The 27,101-nt window shown below is 37.1% G+C and overlaps 1 protein-coding gene across 1 annotated transcript; it reads left to right on the forward strand.

Moving 5' to 3' along the window:
• On the forward strand, positions 1 to 26,976 carry LOC121728159 (coiled-coil domain-containing protein 63-like). The gene is made up of 11 exons (XM_042116281.1): positions 1 to 36; positions 869 to 976; positions 2,604 to 2,726; positions 19,809 to 20,003; positions 20,282 to 20,421; positions 20,912 to 21,086; positions 24,305 to 24,484; positions 24,932 to 25,082; positions 25,681 to 25,852; positions 26,212 to 26,350; positions 26,851 to 26,976. Exons 2-11 carry the CDS (start codon positions 905 to 907, stop codon positions 26,974 to 26,976), a joined length of 1,473 nt encoding a protein of 490 aa, XP_041972215.1. The 5' UTR covers positions 1 to 36; positions 869 to 904.
• The last annotated feature ends 125 nt before the right edge of the window (positions 26,977 to 27,101 follow it).

The following is a 27,101-nucleotide window of genomic DNA, read 5'->3' on the forward strand; positions in this document are numbered from 1 at the left end:
GATAATCGTAAACAGGGACCAAAAGATGCCGTCAAGGTAAAAAAAGTTCGGTTAATCCAAATCCGTGTTCACTAATTTATCAAAGTTGTTTTATATTAGTCATGATATAATCCAATAAAATAAGCAATGATTTACAAACGCCCTTGACTTTCACGTCTCTGTATAGTTAGGTACAAGTTGAAGTTAAAATAGAGAATGGGTAATTTTAGAACTGTGTAAAAACTATTAATGCGATACAAGTGATACAACCAAGCCGTATACAATATTTGAGAATCATATCTTCTGTTTGATATAGGTATATTGTGAACAATCAATTAAGAATATTTTGATATTTTGAGCATAATATTATGAACTACTGCATATGTATGCCAAACACTAGATGCTTTTTTAGGGTTCCGTACCCCATAAAAACGGGAGCCTATTACCTACTTCGATGCTCCAGGCTGCACGCAAAGAAAACGATGTGCCTCAGTTGGCTGAAGCACCCCGGAGAAGTGGGACTGGCCAAAATGAAATTTAACCTATCCTTACTATAAAAAAACAGTGGCAGACTGGCAGAGGCACAAAAAACGTGGTCTTATATCTTAATTCTCATATCAATCTTTCTTCTTCTAGATACTAATACACACAATCTACAAGTATTCTGTATTATATCAATCGCTACTTATCTAATATTATACTTAAATTGTAAACACTAAATCAATATTGTTTAATTGTAAACACTAAATCAATACTGTTTAATAGCAATCGATTACTCTGTATGATTTGTAAATCAGGGTAAGATTCGAGACTAGCGTCCTTAGTTATTGTTATCGATCAAACAAATCAAACATTTACAACCGTTATCGTGCAATTCACGTCGTTTTAGCTGTAGATTAAAAACGTGACTGAGAAGCTTATCGCAATGGCTGCTCCAAACGATGAAATGGAAATGGAAAAAATTGCCGAGGATGAGCTGTCTAAGCTTCATAGACAGGTACACTTGTAACTACATTTATTATCACATCACAGAAGTACACACAATGTAGACAATACACTGTACACACAACGGCTACAAAGTACAAACTATACGCAAATATTTTTTTTAGTTTGATTTTATTACAGTCAAACATTTTTCTGTGGAAGGTTACTTAAATAGTTTTTAGGATTTAAGTAACATAGGTAAGTGGTAACCCATGTTTAGAACCTTTTTACTAGTAAATTTCATCTCGGACTGGTTCTAAATATTAAAATAAAAGATAATGACATTTTTCGCCCAGTTGATTTGTTTTGTCACTTTTTAGAAATTATTCAACCCATTGTGCCCATTATCATAAAAATTCACTTACTAATATATAATATAATCCTCCTGGGATTAAGCTCTTCCTGATATTAAATGCATTTTTATCATTCTATAAATCTTTAGTCATATTATATTATATTGGCCTTTAGCCTTTAGGTCAGCCTTTACCAAAGCGGGCGATAACGCCCCCTTGTGGGCGCTGAAGGACTAAAGGGGGCCGGTGTGGGACCCAGAAAAAAATGAGAGCGTTGTGTAGAGGCTTTAATTTAAAAGAAAGTGAAACAAAGGGGGCGCCAATTTTTTTTTCTCTAAGTAGGCGGTAGACAAAATAAGTTTGGGAACCCCTGCTTTAGGTCTATTACAGACGATTTACGACGAATTACTGATCCATGGGACATCGCTTTTCGTAGCTGTGCAAGTCACCTGTTTTAACTGAATTGAGCAGAATACATCTACACAATTCAGGTAAAACAAAGAAGTCGTTTATGTTTATCTAGTTGAATTATGATAACAGCTGATAGGATCAAATGAATTTAACCTCGATACGTCGCGCAGTGCTAAAATCTAGAACAAACACCCGTTTACATCACTTTGGGAGTAATAAATTAATGTTATTAGAACTCTTGACATTCTCAATACCTTTTCTAATACTTTATTTAATTATTGTAGTTCTTTAATTTGTGCATCGCACAACAACAGTTTTTTCGTGATTTATACTATCATATTATGCTCTTTCCTAAGACTCTTCCGGGGAAGTATCTCCAACCCTAATGCCAAATTTCACTAAAATTGGTTCAGCCGTTAAGGTGACAAAGAGAACAGACTAGCTTTTGCATTTAAAATATCGAAAATGGACTTTTTAAGGATTGGTGATCAAGTTAAACCTACAGGGACATCTATTAATTATAATTATTAACAGTAATGACGGCGGCGGCGACGGCGGATTTTATAAATCAAGTGTAAAAATTACATTTTCACATAAATGAAACCCTTAATTTGGCCACTAAGCAGCAGCCAGCACTGCATATTATTATGATGCTTGCAACATACATTTCATATTAGCAGATCCTAAAATAATATTTTCCCGACTACGGCAAAAAAGAAGGGTAATGGTTTTAGTAATAATAAAATTAAATAATATACTTAATTTGAATAATATAATTAATTTTACAATATCTTTAATTTGATTTGTAGTAGGTGTCAAAAGATTCGTAACTACGGCCCAAGTAACATGGTCTATAATTATCGCAGTCTGGTTAAGTCTTTAACTTTTTATTAATGATTATTCTAGATTTCTAATTCGATTTTTTATAACTTTCAGTTTCGTGTAATGGAGATAGATCGTGCAAATGTCACGAGCAGTGCGCAGCCGACGCTGCGGGTACAACGGAACATAATACGCACTCTCACCTCTGAACTAGACAACATTATGACTGAATTGAGGGTAATTTCTTTATTTCCCACCGCCATTAAAGAATTATGTGTGTTTATAGATGACCGTGTCAAACCAACAATCATTATTTTATGTTAGGCTCATTAGACATTTTGTTTTATCCGACTATGAGAACTTTGCGAAACATTTTTGTAAACTGATTAGAATTAATGTATGCAGTCCTTGCTGCTTACAACTGTTAAGCTGTTGTAGAAGATAGCATTTGTTTTGTACGTCTTGTTTAAATACCCTTGTACGTACCTACTAGGTATTTAAACAAGAAAGGCATAGGTTATACCTATGCCTATCGACTATCGTGCAATGATAGAGGCCATCAGCACCGTAAATCCTTTGACGACCTCTGTGGCTCAGTGGTGAGCGCGTCGGTAGCTCAAGCCGGGGGTCGCGGGTTCGAATCCCGCCGACGGAACAAAAAAGTTTTCAATGTTCCCGGGTCTGGATGTGTATTAAATATGTGTATAATATAATAAAAATCTTAAATATATGTATAGTATAAATAAAAGTATTAAATATATTTCCGTTGTCTGGTAACTGTAACACAAGTCCTTTAGGTACTTAGCACGGGGCCAGACTGACGTGGTGTGAAGCGTCCATAGATATTATTATTATATTATTATTATAAATCGAATTTTAGTTTATCTCATTAAGCTCCATAAGCTCACCGGTGAGCGAAACACAATAGAATAACAATATATTTCCAAGAATCCACGATCGAAGGATTATATGTCGACTTTATAGTGAGAGAAAAACTTTGTAACCCTTTTTACGAAAAATGGGGAAACGTAGGTGCATGAAATTTCGCACAGTTATAGTTTATATGGTGAAGGAGTGCATCGAGCTAATATTATTTTAAAATTATGCTTTTATCATATATATTTTTAAAGAATAAAACGTTACACACACTACGACACTACAACTAGGAAAAATGACAGATTTTTGAGTGACAAGCCTACTTATACATACGAATTATACTCTTTTATTTATGATTGAAGTCTGCTGACAACAAGTTGAAAAATTGAAAATGGATTATTTTTTTTTTATTTAATTTTAGATACTATTAGACAATGCTTAAACGGCCAGTTTGAGATCAGCTGAGTCCCAGAAACAAGAATTGAAAAAAACTATGATGAAGTCAATATTTTTTACAAAATATAGGTAGTAGTCCTAATGTCGTTGCAAGTAAGGTCGAATTTAGACCATTGGGCGATCTCTAGTTTAGCTTAATACACCAGACGAGGCGATATTTAAACGCCTGGCAAATTCAGATTTGTACAGCGTTGATCAAGCGCCGGCATTGACACTTCCTTACTGTATCATCGTAAATCAGCAATAAGAAGTAGACAGTTAACAGTTCAATTGATTGATCAACAGTCAATATGATTATCGGATAGAAACCGTCGGTGAATAAATTATATGCGCTTTCGATTGCCGTCTACGTGATGTTTGCATTAGCCTGGGTCCCTGGCGCGTATCGAATACACATGCCGCGAATAATTTCACGTTCGGAGATTACTTCCGATGTTCTCATCGTTAGCGGGGGTTAAGTAGATGATTAACCATGGAGCTAGACAGCATCAGACGGTTCCGGTGGCTTGAGCTGAGGTTTATATTCTGAATAATATATTGGCTTAAGCAGTCCGGATTTTTCAAAATGAAGTTTTATTAAAAGACGAAATTCTTTTTTAAAGTTTATTGCGGATTTTATCTGCAGCATACCTACATAAATTTTAGAATTATGCTTTACAAACCTTATAACCTTTCTTTCTTTTCTTCTCCTTTTATCTGGTAGAATTAGCCTTACCTAATTTTGATTTTGTGCTCTTAGTAAAGCGTATACAGAATACGTCGATTTTATGACCTGAAATCAAAAATTATTAATTTAATGCTTAAAAATTAGGAAAAGTGGCGCAGGCCATCTTCATATTTGTCCACCATTAACACACACACAAAAGTTTAGTGAGCAAAATATAACAAAAAATTAAAACCGACTTCCAAAGTAAAAACAATAATAACATCTTTATAATATGAACTAAAAAGTATTAAATAATTTTTCCTATCTAATAGTGCCTTTGTCCGAATTTGGCTAAACCTCAAGTATTTCTGTACTCAATCTTCATAATTTTGAAGTCGGTGCCAGATATGAATCTTTAGTTCTCTGACAGAATATTTGAAACTTTTAGAAAAAATAATAATTTCATTCTTTTTAGTTACCTACTAACCATCGCGTAAGTATATTTAATATTCTACGTATCTTAATTCTTATTACAATTTGTTAAGAGTCAGACGTCGTGCTCACAAATATCAGGTAGATAATTTTAAACAATACATTTAAAAAAAATCGAAGTGAACAGTAAACACGTGCTAGCCGCTAGGCAATTATTGTACCTATAAACTTGCATAGGAATTAGATCAAGAAAATACTTCAACCCCTTAATATTATCTTAATCTTGGTAAATGTTTACAAACCTACCCCAATTTATTTGACAAACTACTACAAAAGAAAGTCGACGGAGCCCCCCTACGCGGGGCTCCTATTTCTGGGTGTTGTGGTCTAAGTTCCAACCTAACCTAACCTACTTTTGGACTTTCTGGATTGTGTTTGTTTTTGTTTTGGTATATCGGCCTGTATCTGGCCGGGGGTTGATTTTTGAGAAAAGTTTATCTGAGCTTTCTTACTCCCCTTGGCGCCCCCTATCGATTGGTATATTCAAAAAGGGTGGTTATAAGAGGTTAAAATTTTGACGAAAAAGTATTTTTTCCATAGTGCCCCGTTTCCTTCAGTCCAACCCAAATGTGTGCCTTACGCTCTGGAGAAAAGGTTGAATTTGTTACTTATGTTTAATTTTGTGGTACTTGAACTTGGTTTTTTTGTATTAAAATCGCTTTGAAATGTACCAAATAAATAAGGACATAACGTGATGACTGATGATATTTTATGGTGTTTTGTGTATATTGTATCCATATTATACAACCATGTGAGTTGTGACATTGGTGACCCTGACATGGTAGTGATGATGATGATGATGAATGTAATTTGCATAGTAGCATATGCTTTCAGTTCTTAAAACAACGCCTAAACCCCCAAACTTGTATCTATAAGGAATCCGGAGTTCTCTTAGTATCTTCGGAACCATAGTATACCTTGGTGCAAAATTTTGCGTTCTGGTAGCATATGCTTAGGACGCTTCTCATAAGACCAAAATCACCATATGTTTCCATATAAATTTTGAGGAGTTCTCTCGATTACTCATGGATCCCATCATCAGATCACCACTTTTGTAGAAATAGGACCAAATTGGAGTGAAACCTAATATAACAAAACAAAAATTTTGAAAATCGGTTCACAAACGGCGGAGTAGTGGTCGAACATACAAAAATAAAAAAATATATCCACAGCCGAATATCGGAACCTCATTTTTTGGAAGTCGGTTAATAAAAATTTTGTGCCACGTGGCACGCATTAAGCCCCCCCCCCCTCTGCCTCTCTGTCTGCCCGTCTCTAACTTACAGTACCGTACCTAATTGTTTTGTGCTAGAACTATGTAATACACCTGTGCCTACCATATTTACATTATCGAAACCTATATTTAGTTCACGGATATGAAGAAAAAAGCACTTTCATTTACGATTTTGATTGCACTTCATTACATGATATAATAATTATATTATATTGTTCACGAATCACGACAATCCCAATCACATAACTCATAGCCTGATTAGATGATATCTGCCTTTTTCGTCACAAATTGTATTCTTAGCTTTATTATGTTCAATCAGATAGTAAAACATAATATACAAAGTATACCTCGTATGTAGGCATTATTTTTTCCGCATTTGTTAGCGTGTAGTATATAATCAAAAATAGCTTTCTTAGGCCTACTCGCACTGGTTTGGGTTAAAGTAAATATTTGGTTAAAGATAACCTTTCTTATCGTTAATCGTATTAATTATGAATTAGTTAAAAGATATGATGACTCTGGAACGAACTGCCACCAGCATTATTTCCGGACCAATACGACCTGCAAACCTTCAAGAAGAGAGCGTATTCCCTATTAAAAGGCCGGCAACGCACCTGCATCTTCTAATGTTGTGAGTGTCCATGGGCGACGGTAGTTGATTTCCATTAGGTGACCCGTTTGATCGTTTGCGTCGTTTTATGAAAAAAAAATGAGTATCAATCAAACATAGTGTTCACTTCACCAAATTCATTCACTAAAATATAAAAACTTTAAAAGCGAAAAAAGCTCTACTTGAAAAAGAATATTGGAAGTAACTATTTGTAAAAACACCTTGATGTACGTAGCATGTGTGAGCTCCACCATCTTGAAGGCTTTCATGCTGATCGGCTGCTGGGAGATGGCGCTGCTGATTAACACCAAAGCTCTGATCCTCCGATAAGCCGGTACTGTGGACGGGCATAGGTGCCATCCGCAATAAAATATCGAGTCGGTCAGTGTTGCAGCCTGGGAGTGGAAACATAACTTATATCTCTCATTTATAAAAAGAAGACAGGAGATATTGACAACCGATAAGAAATTCCTTAGACTGACGTAAGATGGCATAACTTTTAAAAACTACGATAAATATGATGTTTATGGGATAATAATATGGGACCATCCATAAAGTAACTTTGTCACAGGTGCTCACATGAGATCCCTCCCCCTCCCCTAGTGTGCCATCACAAATTTGCAATTTTACATCTAAAAATTAAATCCACCTCGATATTAATTCCACAATTCAATTTATTGACATAATTATTTTGATGACACAAGGACCCCCCAGCCCTTGTCACACCCTTTTACGTGTGATATGACATACTTTATGGGTGACCTCTATTTAATTTATACGTGGGAGAACCATGCTTCGTCACGAATGGGCCGGCTCGACCGGATAAATACCACGTTCTCACAGAAAACCGGCGTGAAACAGCGCTTGCGCTGTGTTTCGCCGAGTGAGTGAGTTTACCGGAGGCCCAATCCCCTAACCCCTACCCTATTCCCTTCCCTACCCTCAACTATTCCCTTCCCTTCCCTACCCTCCTCTATTACCCTATTCCCTCTTAAAAGGCCGGCAACGCACTTGCAGCTCTTCTGATGCTGCGAGTGTCCATGTGCGACGGAAGTTGCTTTCCATCAGGTGACCCGTTTGCTCGTTTGCCCCCTTATTTCATAAAAAAAAAAAATTAGCTAGAAAAAGCTTAAAAATATGATAGGAATAGAATCACAGCAGGTTTGTAAAATCGAAAGACAAGTTACATTTAAGTCCGACTGGCCCAATAGAGATTCATAAAAAATAATATAAAGATAGAAACATAAGCATGGCGCCAATTTAAAGCAGCCACCCACGAGGTGATGATAAATGTGTATGATTAATTATAAAGCATTTGTAACAAGGACGCCATGGAAAAATAGCGATTGTTATCTACATACGGGCAAATGAAACACAATGACAACAAATAGCAATTTCATTACTATTCAAAACGCTTAATGCATCCAAAATCAAGCTTACGATTATATGCGATACAAAGTAAGGGAGCTTAGATATACCCACTATCTACATATTAAGCAACAATAAGGAATAAAAATATGCCACGATTTTTTTTAAAAATTAGGCAGGAAACACTAAGCAGCACAGATAATAAAAGCAAATCGCGTACTCACCTCCTCAGTAATATTTCCAATGGTAGTAAGGTAAATTCCCAATAATAAGAATACAGTAAATATAAAAGATAGCACTTTCAGACTATCGAGTACATTCATACCATCTGAAAACTAAAAATTCTCACTTGTAGAAATATTAAGTTACAAATTCAATAGAAGTATCAGAGGCTTAATTTCTATACATATTATAAAACAAAGTCGCTTTTTTTCCCTCATGTCCCTTTGTTCCCTTTAATCTTTAAAACTACGCAACGGATTTTGAAGATTCTTTCAATGTTAGATAGCCCATTTATCGAGGAAGGCTATAGGCTATATTTATTCACGCTAAGACTAATACGAGCGAAGAAATAGAGGAAATGTGGAAAAAACTGGGGAAATTATTTGAAGGGCTAACTTGAACACGCTAATGTTAGAGAATAGTAAAAGTCTTGAATTATACATTGAGCGATATTTAATCGAGCAGAGTTTTACCTTACATGTCTCAAAGTTAATTACAGAATGAATCAATCAATGCAATATGGCTGGCTTTTATACCATTTTACACAAAAGAAACGAACTTCCGTTGACAATTCAAATATAGCAAAATCATAAAGAAATACATTAAAATTAAGAATGGCTAAGAATAAGTTAAGTACATAATTCTAAATATTAATTAATGTACTTCTCATATTTTAGATAATACTAGATGTCCCGCGCGGCTTCGCCCGCGTAAATTAGGAATTTTACAGAAACCGTACATTTTCCCATAAAAAATATTTTCCCGGTTTTTCCCGCATTTTCCTGAGTTTCTTCGGTCGTATTAGTCTTAGCGTGATAATATATTATATAATATAGCCTACAGTCTTACTCGATAAATGATTAATCTAACACTGAGATAAGTTTTTAAATCGGACCTGTAGTTCCTGAGATTGACGCGTTCAAGCAAACATACTCTTCAATGTTATTATATTAGGTAGGTATAGATTTTTTTTATCTATGGACGCTTCACACCACGTCAGTCTGGCCCCGTGGTAAGTACCTGATGGACTTGTGTTACAGGTACCAGACAACGGAAATATATTTAATACTTTTATACTATAGATATATTTAAGATTTTTATTATATGATACACATATTTAATACACATCCATGACCCAGGAACTTTGAAAACTTTTTGTTCCGTCGGCGGGATTTGAACCCGCAACCTCCGGCTTGAGCTACCAACGCGCTCACCACTGAGCCACAGAGGTCGTCAATCTATTTTTAGAAATAAAATAAAGATTTTTTTTTAATTATCGCTTGACAAACTCGAGTCTCGATCTAAAAGACTATGAAATGGTATAATATGGTAGTGATGATGATGATGATGATGATGAATGTAATTTGCATAGTAGCATATGGTTCCTATTCTTAAAACAACGCCGAAACTCCCAAACTTGTATCTATAAAGAATCAGGAGTTCTCTCAGCACCTTCCGAACCACGGTATACCAGGTATATCTCGGTGCAAAATCTTACTTGTTGGTAGCATATGCTTAGAATACTTCTCACGAAACCGAAGTCACCACACGTTTCCCTATAAGTTTTGAGGAGTTCCCTCGATTACTTATGGATCCTTCATCAGATCACCACTTTTGTGAATATAAAAATCGGGTAACATACGGCGGAGTAATCGTTGAATATAAGAAAACGAACATAACACCTCCCCCATTTTGAAAGTCGGTTAAAATTGTAGCCTATGTGTTATTCTGATGTATAAGCTATATTATTGTAAAGTTTCATTAAAATCCGTTCAGTAGTTTTTGCGTGAAGGAGTAACAAACATCCATACATCCACACATCCATACATCCAAACAAACTTTCGCCTTTATAATATTAGTAGGATATAGCCTATAATATATTATCACGCTAAGACCAATAGAAGCGGAGCACCAATGAAGAATGTTTCAAAATCGGGTGATTTTTCCTATTGTGCTGCGTAAACGATAAAAGTTTCGCAAAAATTGGCAGAATTTTCTTTATTTACCCATGAATTAGTTACTCTCTCGGGTCTGTGGCTGTTTGGTTGTTCGTTTTGTTCGGTGTTGCTATGTGTCTGTGCGGATGATTTTCTTGCTCTCTGTATTCGATGCCTATCCCTATCCTGGCTGAGGCGAGCCTCACGCTCTACAGATGATTCTCTTTCTCTCTGTATTCGATTTCTCTCACTATTCTGGCTGAGGCGAGCCTCACGCTCTACAGACGATTCTCTTTCTCTCTGTATTCGATTTCTATCACTATTCTGGCTGAGGCGAGCCTCACGCTCTACAGACGATTCTCTTTCTCTCTGTATCCGAATTCTATCATTTTTCCGACTGAGGCGAGCCTCATGCTCTACAGACGATTCTCTTTCTCTCTGTATCCGAATTCTATCATTTTTCGACTGAGGCGAGCCTCACGCTCTACAGACGATTCTCTTTCTCTCTGTATCCGATTTCTATCACTATTCTGGCTGAGGCGAGTCTGACGTTCCGTTGACGATTCTTCATCTCTTGCTGAACGTGCTCTTTTGGCATTCACTGTACTACGACCTATGTTCGAACGACGACGTCTTCCAGGCATGATCGTATAGTAATACCCACAAAGCAACAAATAACCCAATCGCAAAGCAAAAACAAAAGTCCGTTTTTCTAACCAAGTCAAATATATTTTTATCGACAATTCAGAAACCAAAGAACCAGAAACAATGAATATCTGAAAGAAAGCGCTGTGGTTGCTCCTCTGCGTTACCGTCTGCACAACCACACAATGACGAAATACACTATCTACTACAATAACATAAGCCCGAAGCTTATGAGGGCCCCCGGCCGGTTCCGCCGTAAACGCTATGTCCCTCGGCCGCCGCCGCGCGACATATTTTTTGATTCCGCGTAAGTTTATACGTTTGAAAACTTCTAAAGTATTGATCGAAATTGTATAGTGTAAAAGACAATTATAATCTACATTTAATGTCTTAGCTTCCAAACATGTTTATTTGGGTAAGGGTTAATGTTGTAAATTGTTAAAATCGCTTCGTAAATAAGCCATTATTTTTCGTAAAAAGTAAAGAACAAAAATGGCTATTGTGAGTTATCCCTAAGAAATAGACATATACCATCGCGGACTTTTTTGTTTACCTTATTAAGGTGTACAATACTGTAGTACATTATTTTGATCTATCTCGTAGGGTTTAGCCAGCGTTTGCAATATAAACGCAAAAAAATGAATTTATTTACGACATAACATTAGAAACCTCTAAAATTATCAGTGTTTCTCTACCATATTATGCATATGTTATACATATAAACCTTCCTATTGAAACACTCAATCTATTAAAAAAAACCGCATCAAAATCCGTTGAGTAGTTTTAAAGATCTAAGCATACATACACATACACATACATACAGACAGAGGAAAGCGACTTTGTTTTATACTATTTAGAGATGAGAAGAGGAAGTTATAACGGAAGTAAATAATCCTCCCGCCCATTTATAACTAACTAATTGTCAAAATCAAGTACTTTACTTATTAATATTTAAAATATAATAATCACTTATTACGAGGGCTGCTATTTATGTATCCGGAATTAAAGAAAGAAACAAACATATATCATTTAATATGGTTTTATTGCTTTTCAAAATATTCGCCGCGATGATCGACACACTTTTTCATACGCTGGAACCAATTTTCATAGCACTTTTTCCATTCTGATTGAGGTATCTCCAAAACGTGCATTTTGAACGCATCAACAGCCTCTTCGCGGCTCGAAAAACGTTGACCACGTAATTTGTTCTTCGCGTATGGAAATAAAAAGAAATCGTTAGGTGCCAAATCAGGGCTGTAAGGCGGATGACCAGTCAATTCGATCTTTTGACCCTCCAAAAACTGAGTTGTTTCAGCTGAGGTGTGACAGCTAGCATTGTCGTGATGTAATATGATTCTGCGTTGTCGGTTGTCCTTTCTTATTTCTTCAAAGACTTCTGGTAAACAAATGGTCGTATACCATTCAGAATTAACCGTTTTACGATTCTCTAATGGCACTGTAGCCACATGTCCATTAATTCCAAAAAAACAGGCGACCATTTGCTTCAAAGTACTTTTTGCACGAGTAACTTTTGTTGGTTTCGGCTCATCTTGGAACACCCACACCGTTGACTGTTGTTTAGTTTCGGGGTCATATGCATAGATCCAAGATTCATCACCTGTGTAGATATTATAAACGGCTTTTGACGTACCACGGTTGTATTTTTTTATCATTTTTTTGCACCAATCGACACGAGCCCGTTTTTGATCGATTGTCAAGTTGTGCGGAATCCAACGCGAACATATTATTTTTACAGCCAAATGTTCGTGTAATATCTTATGTATGCTCGTCATACTTATGCCTAAGGACGCCTCTATCTCGCGATATGTAACATGACGATCACGCATTATTAGTTCCCGCACAGCATCTATATTTTGTGGGACAACAGCTGTTTTTGGGCGACCTTCTTTATTTTCATCAGTGAGCATAGACCGCCCACGATTAAACTCACTGTACCAGTGATAAACAGTGGTTTTTGATGGTGCTTCATCTCCAAAAGTTGCGGTGAGTTGAATAAAGCACTGTTGTTGATTTAGCCCACGCCGAAAATCGTAGTAAATCATTGCACGAAAATGTTCACGCGTTAAATCCATGGCAAATGAAGACACGCAATTTTCAAAATGACGCCACAATGGAAAAATAATTGACAGTCACATGAAACAAAATGTATTCTTCAACCAAAGAGTTCTATTTTCAAATGTTGTAATTACTTTTTAAATATTGTTCTTGTAAGTGGCCAGTTCCGGATACATAAATAGCAGCCCTCGTAAAATTATATATAGTGACTAACATAATATACTGATTTAAATAAATAAATATAATATCATGTAGCTTGTTCATTGACATCCGCTAACACTAATCTCAGGAACTACTGGTCCGATTTGAAAAAAGGCTATAGGCTATATTTTCACGCTAAGGGGGATATTAGATTATCATATAAAGGGTGTCTCAGCGCCGATTTTCAACTTTAAACACGAATTTCTCGGCAACCTTAGGGGTTAGCTGGAGTGGAGTGGTAGCGTTCGATAGGTGACGAGTGCGGATTTTTTGATCGCCATGGCGTAGTGGTCTGGTGCGCACCGCGCGTACGCAGTAGAAGTGTACTTATGCAATGGGTTTTCGTTGAGTGAAGCACGGCGTAAATTTTGTAGTCGCTATGAAATCCACCGTTTGAGTGATACCCCAAGTACTCAATTAATTAAGTCGTGGGTAGAGAAGTTTAGAGCGACAGGATGTTTACTAAATCATTCAATTTGACCACGAAATAGACCTGTGCGATCGATTGAAAACATCAATCGCATCGCCGCTACGGTCGCGGAGCTTCCAAGACGCTCACTTAGAAAACATGCTGCCTCTTTAAGCCTCCATCGGTCAAGCATCAAAAGAATTTTGGCTTTAGATTTAAAATTTCATCCGTATAAAACCCAAACTGTGCAAAAAATTAAAAAAGAAGACTAAAACAAGCGAAAAATTTTCTGTCAGAAGATGTTAGAGATTTTTCGGTTTGGAGACATATTGTGGCCACCCAGATCTCCCGATTTAACCCCCGCTGACTTTTTTTTATGCGGTTATCTCAAAGCAAGAGTTTTTGATACCCCTCTTACAAATTTGGAACAGCTGAAGACTAAAATAACGACAAAAGTGAGAGCCATACCAGCGGACATCCTTCGGCGCGTCTCGGCAAATTCACGTGTCCGATTTGAAGAGTGCATTCGCCGTGATGGAAGACACCTTGACGGTGTAATATTCCGTACATAAAATCCGCACTAATACACTTTAATTTACTACAATAAAAATATTATAAATACAATTAGTTTTTTTATACAAATTTTCAAAGTTGAAAATCGGCGCTGAGACACCCTTTATATTGGATCCGAGATCATTGAGTCAATGATATTGGATAATGTAATATAGACATATGATTCATTTCTTCCTTGATCATAGATTTTTGACATTTGCTGAGAGATTGGATCCAATACGGTCATAGAAATAGGTGTTGCCAGTTATTTAATATAAAAAAGAGTTTTTAATTTCTTGTTCGTTAATATGTTTCAAATAATGTAATGTAATTATTTTTCTAAATAATTATATACTTGGATAATCTTGCTGAAATAACAAAAAACAAGCCATATTAAAAATGACGATGTCTTTTGACAAATCGAATTCTCTGAGATCTAGTAACCCTGACGTCAATACCTAACAGCGTTATCGCTCTCCATTGGCTATTGAAACCACATATGACGTAAAATAGGATCAATGAAATATGATAATGAAATATAATATTGGATCCTATATATGATCATAGAAATGATCATATATATTTATAGATAATGTAATACCCCCCTAAGACTAATAGGAGAATGTGGAAAAAACGGGGGAAATTATTTGAAAGGGCTTATCTCGCGAACTACTGGAGCAATGTTTATGTTATTTGGCACAGATAAGAAGTAAACCACGTGAAGAATCATAGGCTATAGATTTTTTAATCATTTTTTCAGTGGATATATATTTGATACCCGTGCGACACCGGGGCTGGACGCTAGTACTCAATAATACTCAGTAAAATTTGCTAAGTAATTATGGATTATTTTCAATGAGATGTAAGAACTTACTGCCACTTGAAGCAATTGAAACACCGCAGGGAAGGATGCAGAAAACAGCTGCGTAGCCGTCAATATTCCCAGAGATTCGTCAATCTCGCCAGACAATCTTAAATGTCAAAATATCACTATAGTTTAAGGAACAAGAATACACAAAGATATTTGCCAAGAGACATTAATTATTGATGGTTGGCATTGTATAGTATAAGTTTATTATATAGAATGACGAATGTAGAGTTTCATCTCACAAAATAATTATTAAAATATCACTTTCAGACAATTATTTAAATTACAGTATACTAAATAAACAGAGATATTAAATTCAATATTTCTTTTCAAATATAAATGTTTCTGGGAAGAGCAGCTTTAAGTTCCATTTCAAATATAATACAAGGAAAAAGAAAACAACGGACTGTGATATCACCAATGGATTTGAAACACCTTTGATGTTACATTGCTGTAAAGATAAAGCTTTTTTTCGCTAATTTCTTGCAATAAAACGATATTCCCAAATCTACTCTTTGGACTCATCACGATATGCGTACGTGTATATTTGTATAATACCTATAGGTGCTGTCAATTAATGGTCATTGTTTAATCAGTGGCACTATAATATATTGTACCAGGGGCGTAGCGTACCTTGGCGAGGCCCCGTATACTAGGGCGGTCCGATAAGTACTTAGCCTCACCGCCCAGTGGCGCCATTATTGCAAGATAAATTTACTATCGTGAAGTATATTCTCGTAGACGGCTACTGTTAAAATTTCAGCCAAATCGGACTCTTAATTTGATTTTGACCGCAGGTGGAATACGGTGTGTCCGCAGATTTTAGAAAAATGGAAAAAGTGCAATGTCGATCGGTGATTCGATTCTTGTTTTTGGAAGGGAAATCACGCACCGAAATCAAAGAGCGCTTGGATTCTGTGTACGGTGACTCTTCTCTTTCGATGGCGACCGTCAAAAATTGGTTTAACGAGTTTCGACGTGGTCGCACGTCGGTTTTTGATGAGCCACGCCCAGGTGCCCCGAAAACGGCCACTACGGACGACAATGTGACAAAAATCCACGATCTCGTGTTGGCAGACCGCCGATTGAAGATACGCGAGATAGCTGAGACAGTAGGCATCTCGAAAGACCGCGTGGAACATATCCTGCATGAAATTTTGGGCATGAGAAAGCTGTCGGCGCGATGGGTGGCGCGTTTGCTCACTCCAGACAACAAGCGCAACCGTGAGACCATTTCAAATCAGTGTTTGACGCTGTTTAAGCGCAATCCGAAGGAGTTTCTGCGTCGTTTCGTGACCGTCGATGAAACATGGATCCACTGGTATACGCCAGAGACCAAGGAACAGTCGAAACAGTGGACTTCACCCGGCAAACGTGCTCCAAGGCGAAGACTGTCCTATCAGCCGGAAAGGTGATGGCCACCGTTTTCTGGGATTCACACGGTGTGATCTACATCGACTACTTGGTGAAGGGTAAAACGATCACAGGGTTGTACTATGCCGAATTATTGGGCCGGTTCGACGCCGAATTGCAGAAAAAACGGCCCCATTTGGCGAAGAAAAAAGTGCTCTTCCACAATGACAACGCACCGGCTCACACCTTCGCCCTCGCCACGGCCAAATTAATCGAATTGGGCTACGAACTGCTGCCCCATCTTTTTATTTCCAAACTTGAAAAGGTTACTCGCCGGGCAGAAATTTGAGTCGAATGCGCAGGTCATTGCCGCCACGGAGGCCTATTTTGCAGACCTCGAGAAAACATATTTTTCAGATGGGATAAAGAAGTTGGAGCATCGCTGGGTTAAGTGTATCGAGCTAAAAGGAGACTATGTCGAGAAATAAATCGCCACTTTTCCAAAATGTTCGTTTTTCTTTTGTAGGCTAAGTACTTATCGGACCACCCTCGTAAAAATTTGTTTGGAGGCCCTTAGGAAGGGTAAATTTTTCTCAAAAAAGAAAAAAACGTTTGCCTAAAATTAAAAGAAATATTTATTCATCATAATAATTATCTATCTGTCACATTTTAAAAAATAATTCAAATTAAATATTAACTCGCCTTGCCTTTTTTTCGGCAAACTGATTAATTAAATCATTCATAGCTGATGATGACTTGTACACTTATTTTCGCCTGTTGCATTGAACTATCAAGATACAGACAGACATACAGACAGATACAACAGACAGACATACAGAAATGCTATACTTTACCTTATCACTTCTATATGCATTACAACACCCTCCTTTAAACCTTCGCAGAGCTTATTCGATGCAGCATTGACATCGCACCCAGGTTGCGACATATTACTTTCATACTCGTTGCTCAATTTCTTGAAGTATTTCTTCAGCAGAATGAACTTATTTTTATAAATAACCATACTCGATATAACCAGCCCGTCGACATTGGTCACCGAAGTGACTATGAAAGTGGCCATGAAAGCGGTGAAAACGCGAAAACACTTTGCTCCCTGTGAATCATCACTTGGCGGCGCGTAGTACGTTATTATGATGTAAAAGGAATGTCCTGAAAGTGCGAATAACAAGTTCATCATAATATTATAACAAAGATGGATTTCGACAGGACAAGTCAACAAGGATTAATCAAAAGCCTAATAACGACCATTCCTAATATTTGATCTATCTCTGGTTTTGCCCTACTAGAGATAGGAATAGCTCACATTTTATACGTGGGAGTGCCATGCTTCGGCACGAATGGGCATTCGCCCATGGACACTCGCAGCATCAGAAGAGCTGCAAGTGCGTTGCCGACCTTTTAAGAGGGAATAGGGTAATAGGGGAGGGTAGGGATGGGAAGGGAAGGGAATTAGGGAGCGTAGCGAAGGGAATAGGGTAGGGGATTGGGCCTCCGGTAAACTCACTCACTCAGCGAAACACAGCGCAAGCGCTGTTTCACGCCGGTTTTCTGTGAGAACGTGGTATTCCTCCGGTCGAGCCGGCCCATTCGTGCCGAAGCATGGCTCTCCCACGTATAAATTCAGTGTAACAGCTGGTAAAGTTACACTGAATTTGACATAACTCCTCACTCTGATGAAGTCACAAATGATGACTCCTTTCTAAGCTTTTAGACGCTCGTTAAAAAATTATCTACACACAATATATTAGACACACAATAATTATTACAATCCTGCTAATACCTCACCCGAAAAGGTATTAATAATTCCTCGGACGATATACATGAACGTAGCTCCATACATACAAGAAAAGTAGATGCTGCAAACAGACTTTATCTCATTATACTTCTTCTTGGATAGTTCCACGTCATCGATAGAATCACACGATCTTATCAAGTCGTAGATCAATTTTTTTATGGACCCACGCTTGAGTATTGCTATACAGACTTTCAACATAAAAAACAAGTGAACAACTCCATGGGATATAGCGTAGAACTTGTCGTCTTTTGACAACGACTCTATGTTAACTGCCATCATTTCCATGACCGCAGTGAAGAGGAACAAAGAATAGAAGATGAGAGAGCATATGATGTAGAGGAGATTCTTCTCGTTTCCAATAACACCTTCCTCGTACCAATTGTTTCCCCCGCCCGCCCAAAATATAACTTTACAGGCTAAAAGCAAAATGTCGGCATCCTTCATTTTAACCTACTTACAAATATGTTCTTTACTTAGTATAATATCTTTATTTTTTTAGAGGTGTACTAGTTTTGGACGTTAGACACCTTTGGCTACCTTATCAATTGTACTTTTAACTTCTAGCAAAGTAAACAATTTAGGTATTTAAATACCAACACTTAGCTAAAGTTTACTTTACAAACTTCTCGTAAAATTGTCTTTGTAATGATAAGTGTCACTTTAAATTACATGGTTTTATCCGTATGAGTAGGTGCTAATTACATTATTACGACACCGTTATAAGCTATACCTTGTAATTTTACTGGAAAGTTCGAATGATTAAAATAATAGTACGTAATACAAACTTCACCCGTCAAAAGGGCTTATTCCACTTTACTAAATCTAGACGTCATAATTATTAGGATTCTAAAAATAAGACTAATTAGAAGCTTCTGATTCCACCAATCAGAAGTCGTGTGGCTTCTTTCGATTTAGTACGCTTTAGGTTGGATTGCACCAGAGGCGTGGTTAAAGTTAAAGTTATGGTTATAGTTAAGGCTAAATTTAACTTTAACTTTGACCTTAACTTTGACCGGAGAAATTGACAGATGACAGCTGGTCCAACAAGGTTATAAATAAACGTAGGCGGGGGCGCTGCTGGTAAAGGAGAACTGTCAAAAAAGGCGTTTTTGTATGATGACAGCGTTAGTTCCTTTTTTCGCCACGTGCATTTAAAACCTTGTCGAGCTCTATGGTTATGGATAAATATGGCGTCTTGATGGCGCCAATTTTTAACATTCACCAAAGATTTGTCATTTTGCATTGTAGTTAAAGTTACAGATATAGTTAAAGTTAGTTGGTGCAAACTGCAACCCAACCTAATTAAGGATCCTTACTTCCTAAATGCTACTTCACTTGACTAAATTTAGTTACTGTATCAATTTAGACGTCTAAATTTAATAACCTGGAATAAGCCCTTTACTTATAAATATATTCAAGTAATAGCTATTCAATGTCCTTTCTTTGTCTCTCATGTGACAATATACAATGCTGCATATATTATACCAGGCAAAGACAATCAAATACTGAATAGTGTCGAGTGAAGGTAAAGAAATTATTAAATAAATAAATCTGCTTTCAGTTGACAAAAAGCACGTCTAACCATCTGGAAAATACTAAAACTAGGGATAAGCTAATCTCACTGCTGAAAGAGCACGAGCAGAGCACAGCGGAAGTGCAGGAACATCGCACTACTATCAACGAACTGAACTTTCTTCTCAAGCAAGTTGAGAAGGAAATCAAAGCGTTGAGGAACAAAGGCGTCGGCTTAGAAAAGGTATTTTTTATGTAGACCTTAGCGCCATCTATTGAGCTAAGTTATAAAAGAGGTATAAGAAACAGAGATGAGCATTTTACCTGCAATACTGATAGTACGGGCCCGGATCTAGTAGAAATTCATGCAACGCTAATGTTCTCTTTTACTCTCAGTCAAATATTAGATATATTGCTATCTCCTTTCTGCAATAGTCCGAAGGCGACGTTTTCTGGCACTAGTAAAAAACGTGGTCCGTGATCCATGAACGGACTATAGTATATAAAAAATTACATTTTCAGGACAGCATCAACAGCATGACGAATCACACCATAGTGAGCCAACTGGAGAATCGTCTCAACACAGCACTCATGAAGTTCAACAACGTCAACAGCGAGAACTACAAGATGCGGCTCGAAATCGATCGGCTACTCCGAGACCGGTGACCAATCGATTGACTTACGCAATGTTTACTTTACATTATGATACAACATAATGATATTGCAAGATCCATTAGAATGATCTAGATAGTAATCCAGATGTTATGTTCAAAAAACTTTTTAATTTCAAAACCTGCAAATGCGTAATGTTACTAGGCTTTTAATTAGACTTTTTAAGATGTTTTGGTGTGATCAAACAGCTGTTTTACACTCACTCTTCATTTGATGTTATTGTCACCTAATTTTATTTTGTATGAAAAACTTCCGGAAAAGCTATTTGTTACTTATTAGATTGTACTATCAGGGAAGTTGATTCCTAGGCAGATGGCGGACCTAAGTAATTTGGTCGCGTTAAGTCAAACCCATCTGACCGATCACAGCTAATATTGAATTGACATAAGCCGACCACATGACATAGGTCTGTCAACTGCCTAGGAATCAATTTCCTCGATGGCACAACAGTTGATAGGCCCTTACTCTATTTAATTTCAGACAATTCTTCAACACCCTCTGGAGGGGGCAGATTAAACGTCTGATGGAGGGGAAGGGTCAAATACTCGCGCTGGTGGAGCAGGCCATCACCACGTACGACCAGAGAGAGGAGTGGTGCAGCAAACTAGACGCGCTCAAGGACAAAGCCGCAGTTGACTATAGGAAGCATTGCCTGGTACTGGAATTAATCAAGAGTTTGTTCTTGTTAAACACTTGGTTTAAAAGGATTTGCACATTTTGCTAATTAAAAAGAATCTATAAGAATAGGAATCTCAACTTAACTGATAGGTGAGTATAAATGTAACAGTACCGTAGTCAACCAAGTTTTGTTGATTGCAGAACCCTAAAACGGAACCCCAACAAGCTGATTTTTGTATATTGATAGGTTAATAGTTATATAATTTAAGAGTAACATTGTCCTACAAATAGAAGAATCCATATTTTAGGACCATAAAGTCAAAGTATGAAATCCTTTCTACCTCTGTTAGCTACCACTTTCGAGATTTTTCGCAAATAAAAATGTTGTTCGCCTTATCAAAATGAAGGTACTCACAAAAAATTACCTTGATAGTAATAAAAAAAAAATTTGTTCTAGGCCTCCCGTAAATTGTCTCGTTGTTGTCCCGTAAATCTTATATCTTTAAACGAGCAATTCTTGTATATATATATATATATATATACAAGAATTTAAGTATATATATATATATATATATATACAAGAATTTCATGAAATTTAGTATATAGGGGATTTCGGGGGCGATAAATCGATCTAGCTAGGAATCATTTTCAGAAAATGTCTTTTTATTCGTGTTTTATCAATCCATACTAATATTATAAATGCGAAAGTATCTCTGTCTGTCTGTCTGTCTGTCTTGCTTTCACGCCAAAACTACTGAACCGATTGCAATGAAATTTTGTATACAGTTATTCTAGAGTCTGAGAAAGGACATAGGCTACATTTTGATGTGGGAAAATATCTTATTTCCATGAAAATTTCGATGAAAATGAATTCGCATTGCGCGTGGCCAGTGCTCATCCCGGGGGTCCTGGGTTCGAGTCCCGCAGGCGGAACAAAAAGTTTTCAATTTTCCTGGGTCTTGGATGTGTATTAAAATAAAATTTCAAAAATCTTAATCATATTTTATGTATAATATTATAAAAAATCCAGAAATATATCGATGGAATGAACATTTTAGTTCTAATACGATTCAACAGATGGCGTTTTATTTTTTACTTTATTGTAACATAGAACTAATCATACTTATTAGTTAGTATGTTTTTGTTTATAGTTTTTAATACGTTAGAATATTATCTATACTAATATTATAAATGCGAAAGTATATCTGTCTGTCTGTCTGTCTGTCTCGCTTTCACGCCAAAACTACTGAACCGATTGTAATGAAATTTTGTACACAGATAGTCTAAAGCTTGAGAAAGGACATAGGCTACTTTTTAACTGGAAAAAGGGGTTGTAAGGGGGTGAAAATGCATAAATTTGGTTAAATTAACTTAGTTCCAAAAAACTCAAAACAGATGGCGCCAAGAGTCCCCTAGATCGCGCTATTGCTTGCTCATGCGTATTTCTATAAGAGGTGGTACCATGTTGAGGTAGGTTTTACGATTCTTTCGATTGTTATACACGTTAATATTAACTAACTAGCTGTTGCCCACGACTTCGTCCGCGTGGACTTTAGTTTATAGCGCGCGGTGTCAACAAAATTTGTGTCAAATTTAAAAACTTTTTAAAACCCTGGTAAGTGGTACCCCTCTTAGGGCCGCGTTACACCGGAATGGCAGCGCTGAAAGTGCTCGCCTCGCCGCTGCCATTCCGGTGTAGCGCGGCCCTTAATTAATCAAAATACCCAAAAACAGGTGTGCAGTGTGCACATAATCTATACTAATATTATAAATGCGAAAGTATCTTTGTCTGTCTGTCTGTCTGTCAGTCTCGCTTTCACGCCAAACGCCAAAAGTATCTCTGTCTGTCTGTCTGTCTGTCAGTCTCGCTTTCACGCCAAACGCCAAAACTACCGAACCGATGGTAATAAAATTTTGTATACAGATAGTCTAAAGCCTGAGAAAGGACATAGGCTACTTTTTTTACTGGAAAAAAGGGTTGTAAGGGGGTGAAAATGCGTAAATTTGTTCAAATTAAGTTAGTTCCAACAATTCATAATAGATGGCGCCGTGCGTCTTCTACATCGCGCTGACGCTTGCTCAAAAGTCTTCCTATAAGACGTGGTATCATCTTACATTTAAGTTTCGATTTTTTTCGATTGTTATATCTATTCTACGGTATTAAATAACTCAGTACTTTATCTGTGCAGTGACGTAACCTTAAATCTATCAATGATAAATAGTTTATGGGTAAAGTTGTGTAATCGGAGGGCTAAATAAGCTTTAAAATTTGGCATAAAATATAAAGTTTAATATAAAAAAATTAAATACTTATTGTGTGCACACTGCACAGCTGTATTGATTTAAGGGGTACCAGGGTTTTTTTATAAAAGCTTTTGACACCAATTTTGTTGACATCGCGCGCTATAAAGTACTATAAACTGAAGTCCACGCGGACGAAGTCGCGGGCAACAGCTAGTAATCGATAAACTGAGAAATATGACTCTTCCTGACATCTATTGGCGAATAATAATACTATTTTGTAGGCAACTACTTGTTTTAACGAACAGCAGATGGCGTTATTAAGTAACACGAAGTCAATGAGTGTTTGCTATACCGAGCAAAGCTCGGTCATCCAGGTACTCTCTAGTAAATTGAACAACAAACATTCAAAATTGAAAATTAAAATCTAACAATAAATATTCCTAATTCTTATATAAGTAGGTATATAATTGTAACAAAGTTTTTATTAAGATTTCAAAATTAAAAACGCGTAGGTAACTTGCGCTTATCCTATGGGGTGTGTTGAAAATATCGTATACTTTTTCTTTCATAATCCGAAGAAAGAGAGATAATGGAAGTATGTATTTATAAGATAAATACTAATTTTAGTGCTCCCTCCAACAATTGAGTGTTCTGCAAGATTGAACACTGAACTGACCTAATGGGTGTAGATTACGGAAATTCCAGACGCTGTAACATTACTTTTCAAATCCTTGGCATTTACTCATTATTGCCAAGGCCAATGAGATAATATCAACCATGCAATAATACAAAGCAGGAAAAATTACAAACAAACTTTTAAGTACAGAGATTTACAACTTGCTAGGCTGTCCAAATTAAAATACCATCATTCGTCATCAGTCCCTACCATCAACGCGCCAAGTCATCCTTGTAGGTCTATACTGACTCTGAAATAACTGTTCCGACCATGCCAACATCACCCTCATAGCAACGCCGAGGTAAAATAATTCTGAACTAACTTTTTTTTTTCAGGAAGTTCGCGAATTGCAAAGACAGTTAGACCACAGTCTGAAGTTAGAAGAGTTCCTGCGTACGAAGGGTACGGTCAGATTCACAGCCGCGGATGCGAAGGCCGAAGCGAAAAAACTGGAGCAGCAGGAGGAAGAAATAAGGACATACAACAACTATGTCAATATATTGGACGCGATCAAGGTATTATGGAAATTTGACTTTTTCTCACACCTTTATGACTATAATTAAGGGCCGATTCAAACCGGAATGGCAGCGGCGAGGCGAGCACTTTCAGCGTCATACGATTTTAAACTTTATCTTCATTATTGTAATACATAGTATCGCTTGAGAAGTCTACGGCCGCCCGTGACGTCACGTCATATGACGCTGAAAGTGCTCGCCTCGCCGGCCGCTGCCATTCCGGTGTGAATCGGCCCTAAGAAAGTTGCTGTGGGTTTGATCATAAATGTCAGTCAGACCGAAATAAACCAGGACTAGGAGAATTGCGGCGACGCCTAACAGCGATTGCTTTTAACATTAAATTTTTGTATATGTGTGTCGTTAAGTCTAGAAGTTAAAACTGACATTTTAGGTAAACTGGTACTTTTTATATTTTATAATATTTCTGTTATATTATTTACTTTATAGGAATATGCAGGGGAAGACGACGTGGAAAAACTAGTCCAGGAATACAACAGACGGGAGGAAGAAAATTACGCCTTATTCAACTACATCAATGAAGTCAACGCAGAACTTAAGAACTTGGGAGACAATGTCAAAATGCTCAAAAATCTCATAGGTATATAGATTGTGATTAAAAATATTACTATTGCACCTTACGATTCCAAAAATGCTCATTTTTTTGTAGAAAATAGGAGATTTAAGGTCCACTAACCACTTTCGCTACTATTTAAGGTTATCTATAACATCATCATTCATCACTCCCATCCTTCATACTAAAGCCACGACATTATCACAAAATACAGCATGACTTTTTTATATATTTTTTTTCAACTAATATAATAGCCAAATATCACGTCCTCGAGTATTGAACATGTCTCACCAGTCATGCTCAGGTATTTTGTGATAATATGTTGTAGATAACCTTAAATAGTAGCGAAAGTGGTTAGTGGACCTTAAATCTGCATGCAGCATGACTGGCATGCTGTATATACGTTCTTCTAACCCAGACTGGCGTATGCGAGATATAGATTTCTCATTTTTTTTTCTCATTACAAAAAGCTGACTTGTTTGACATGGTTAAAGGTGTTCGAGTTTTAGCACAAAATACATATTATTAGTACAAGGTTTTAGTGTACTTTTTTCGCCAACACCTTTTATCTATTTCAGGATATCTTGTGTCTCCAAAATACGTGACCTCTTTTCTAAAATTCTAGATGAGGAGCACATAAAACATCAGGCCAACTTGAGCAAGCAACAGGACAGTATTGAGAAGCTCAGCGGAGTTTTAGACGAGAAACGAGCGGCCGTCAACGAACTGAAGACTAGGCAAGAGACCACAGAGCAGGACATCACGAATTTGCTAGATGGCTTACAATCTTTGGCTGTGTAAGTAAAGTAGATATTACTTTACCGACATATATTTTAAATTTAATTTTGAGTATTAAATGAAAAACTTTTTACTGTCTGTAAGATAATTAAGCGCCCCTAGTGGTATTTTGGGGTCATGTAACATAATATTATTGTTGAAATATTATATTTCTATTGTTTTCATGCTTTTTATGTACTAAAGTCAAGACCGTAGAAACAAACTTAAGGTGATCGCACATATTTTGTCAGCACCGTACGCGCCGCACGTACGGCGCTGGCAAACGTGCGATCAGCTTTAGTAGGATCATGTCAAAATAATGAGTTGTCTATTAAACTGTAATATTATGTCAGTAATATTTTTATGATTTGGCTTCTAGCTCATCCAACTGTGACACTCTACCACTTCTGAAGCTGCTGGGCAACTCCATACACATCAACATGTCAAACGCGCGCCTCTACATCAAGAGCTTGGAAAAGAAGATCTTTGAAACAGTGGAGCTCATTAAATTTGACGAGGTATTTATTTTACAGTAAACTCCTTCTGAAGAGAGAGAAAATTGTGCCTTGAAGTCTTGACTCATCGATTTTTGTCTCCGCACTACCACACAAATGAATTGCTATTGCGTTCAACTAGGCACACGATTGGTACACGAAACGATGTAATATTTCAAAGCGAGTTAAAAAGACATGTGTTCCACTTGACGTTAGAAACGATGAAAACGCTCAAAATAGGAGGTTTTGATCGTTTTTAACGTCAAGTGGAACGTGGGGAATTTATTAGTAACAAGATAGCGTCCGCAAGTCCGCCACCCGTTCCAACACCGTTGCGCCGAAATTCAATAATCGCGAGGGAACCATAAAATGTTCCGCAACAGCAACTATAATTATCTATTTATGTCCCACTAGAAGGTATCTTCCTACTAAACATCTAAATATTTTCTAAGGCTTTTGCATTTATGATATTAATTAATTAATAAGTAATAATTAAGTACGGATTGAGTGAATGTTTGTTACAGTACGTCCAGAAATGTGCGGAGACGAAGGAGCGTACTCCAGCGCGACGGCGGCGCCCCGCCCGCGCGCCCCGCACCCCGCGACCCGCGCACACGCCGCTCGCGAACACGCCACGACCGCGAACGTAGAACATTGCTTGCATATTTTTTATTAGTAATGGCCTTCGACAATGTTTGATAACCATTATTATTTTATTTAAATTTAAGTCGTCGAGTTTACACATTTAAGTCGACTTTTAACGACTTAAATACGT

This window comes from Aricia agestis, chromosome 6, assembly GCF_905147365.1.
Source record: "Aricia agestis chromosome 6, ilAriAges1.1, whole genome shotgun sequence".
NCBI classification, from domain to species: domain Eukaryota; kingdom Metazoa; phylum Arthropoda; class Insecta; order Lepidoptera; family Lycaenidae; genus Aricia; species Aricia agestis.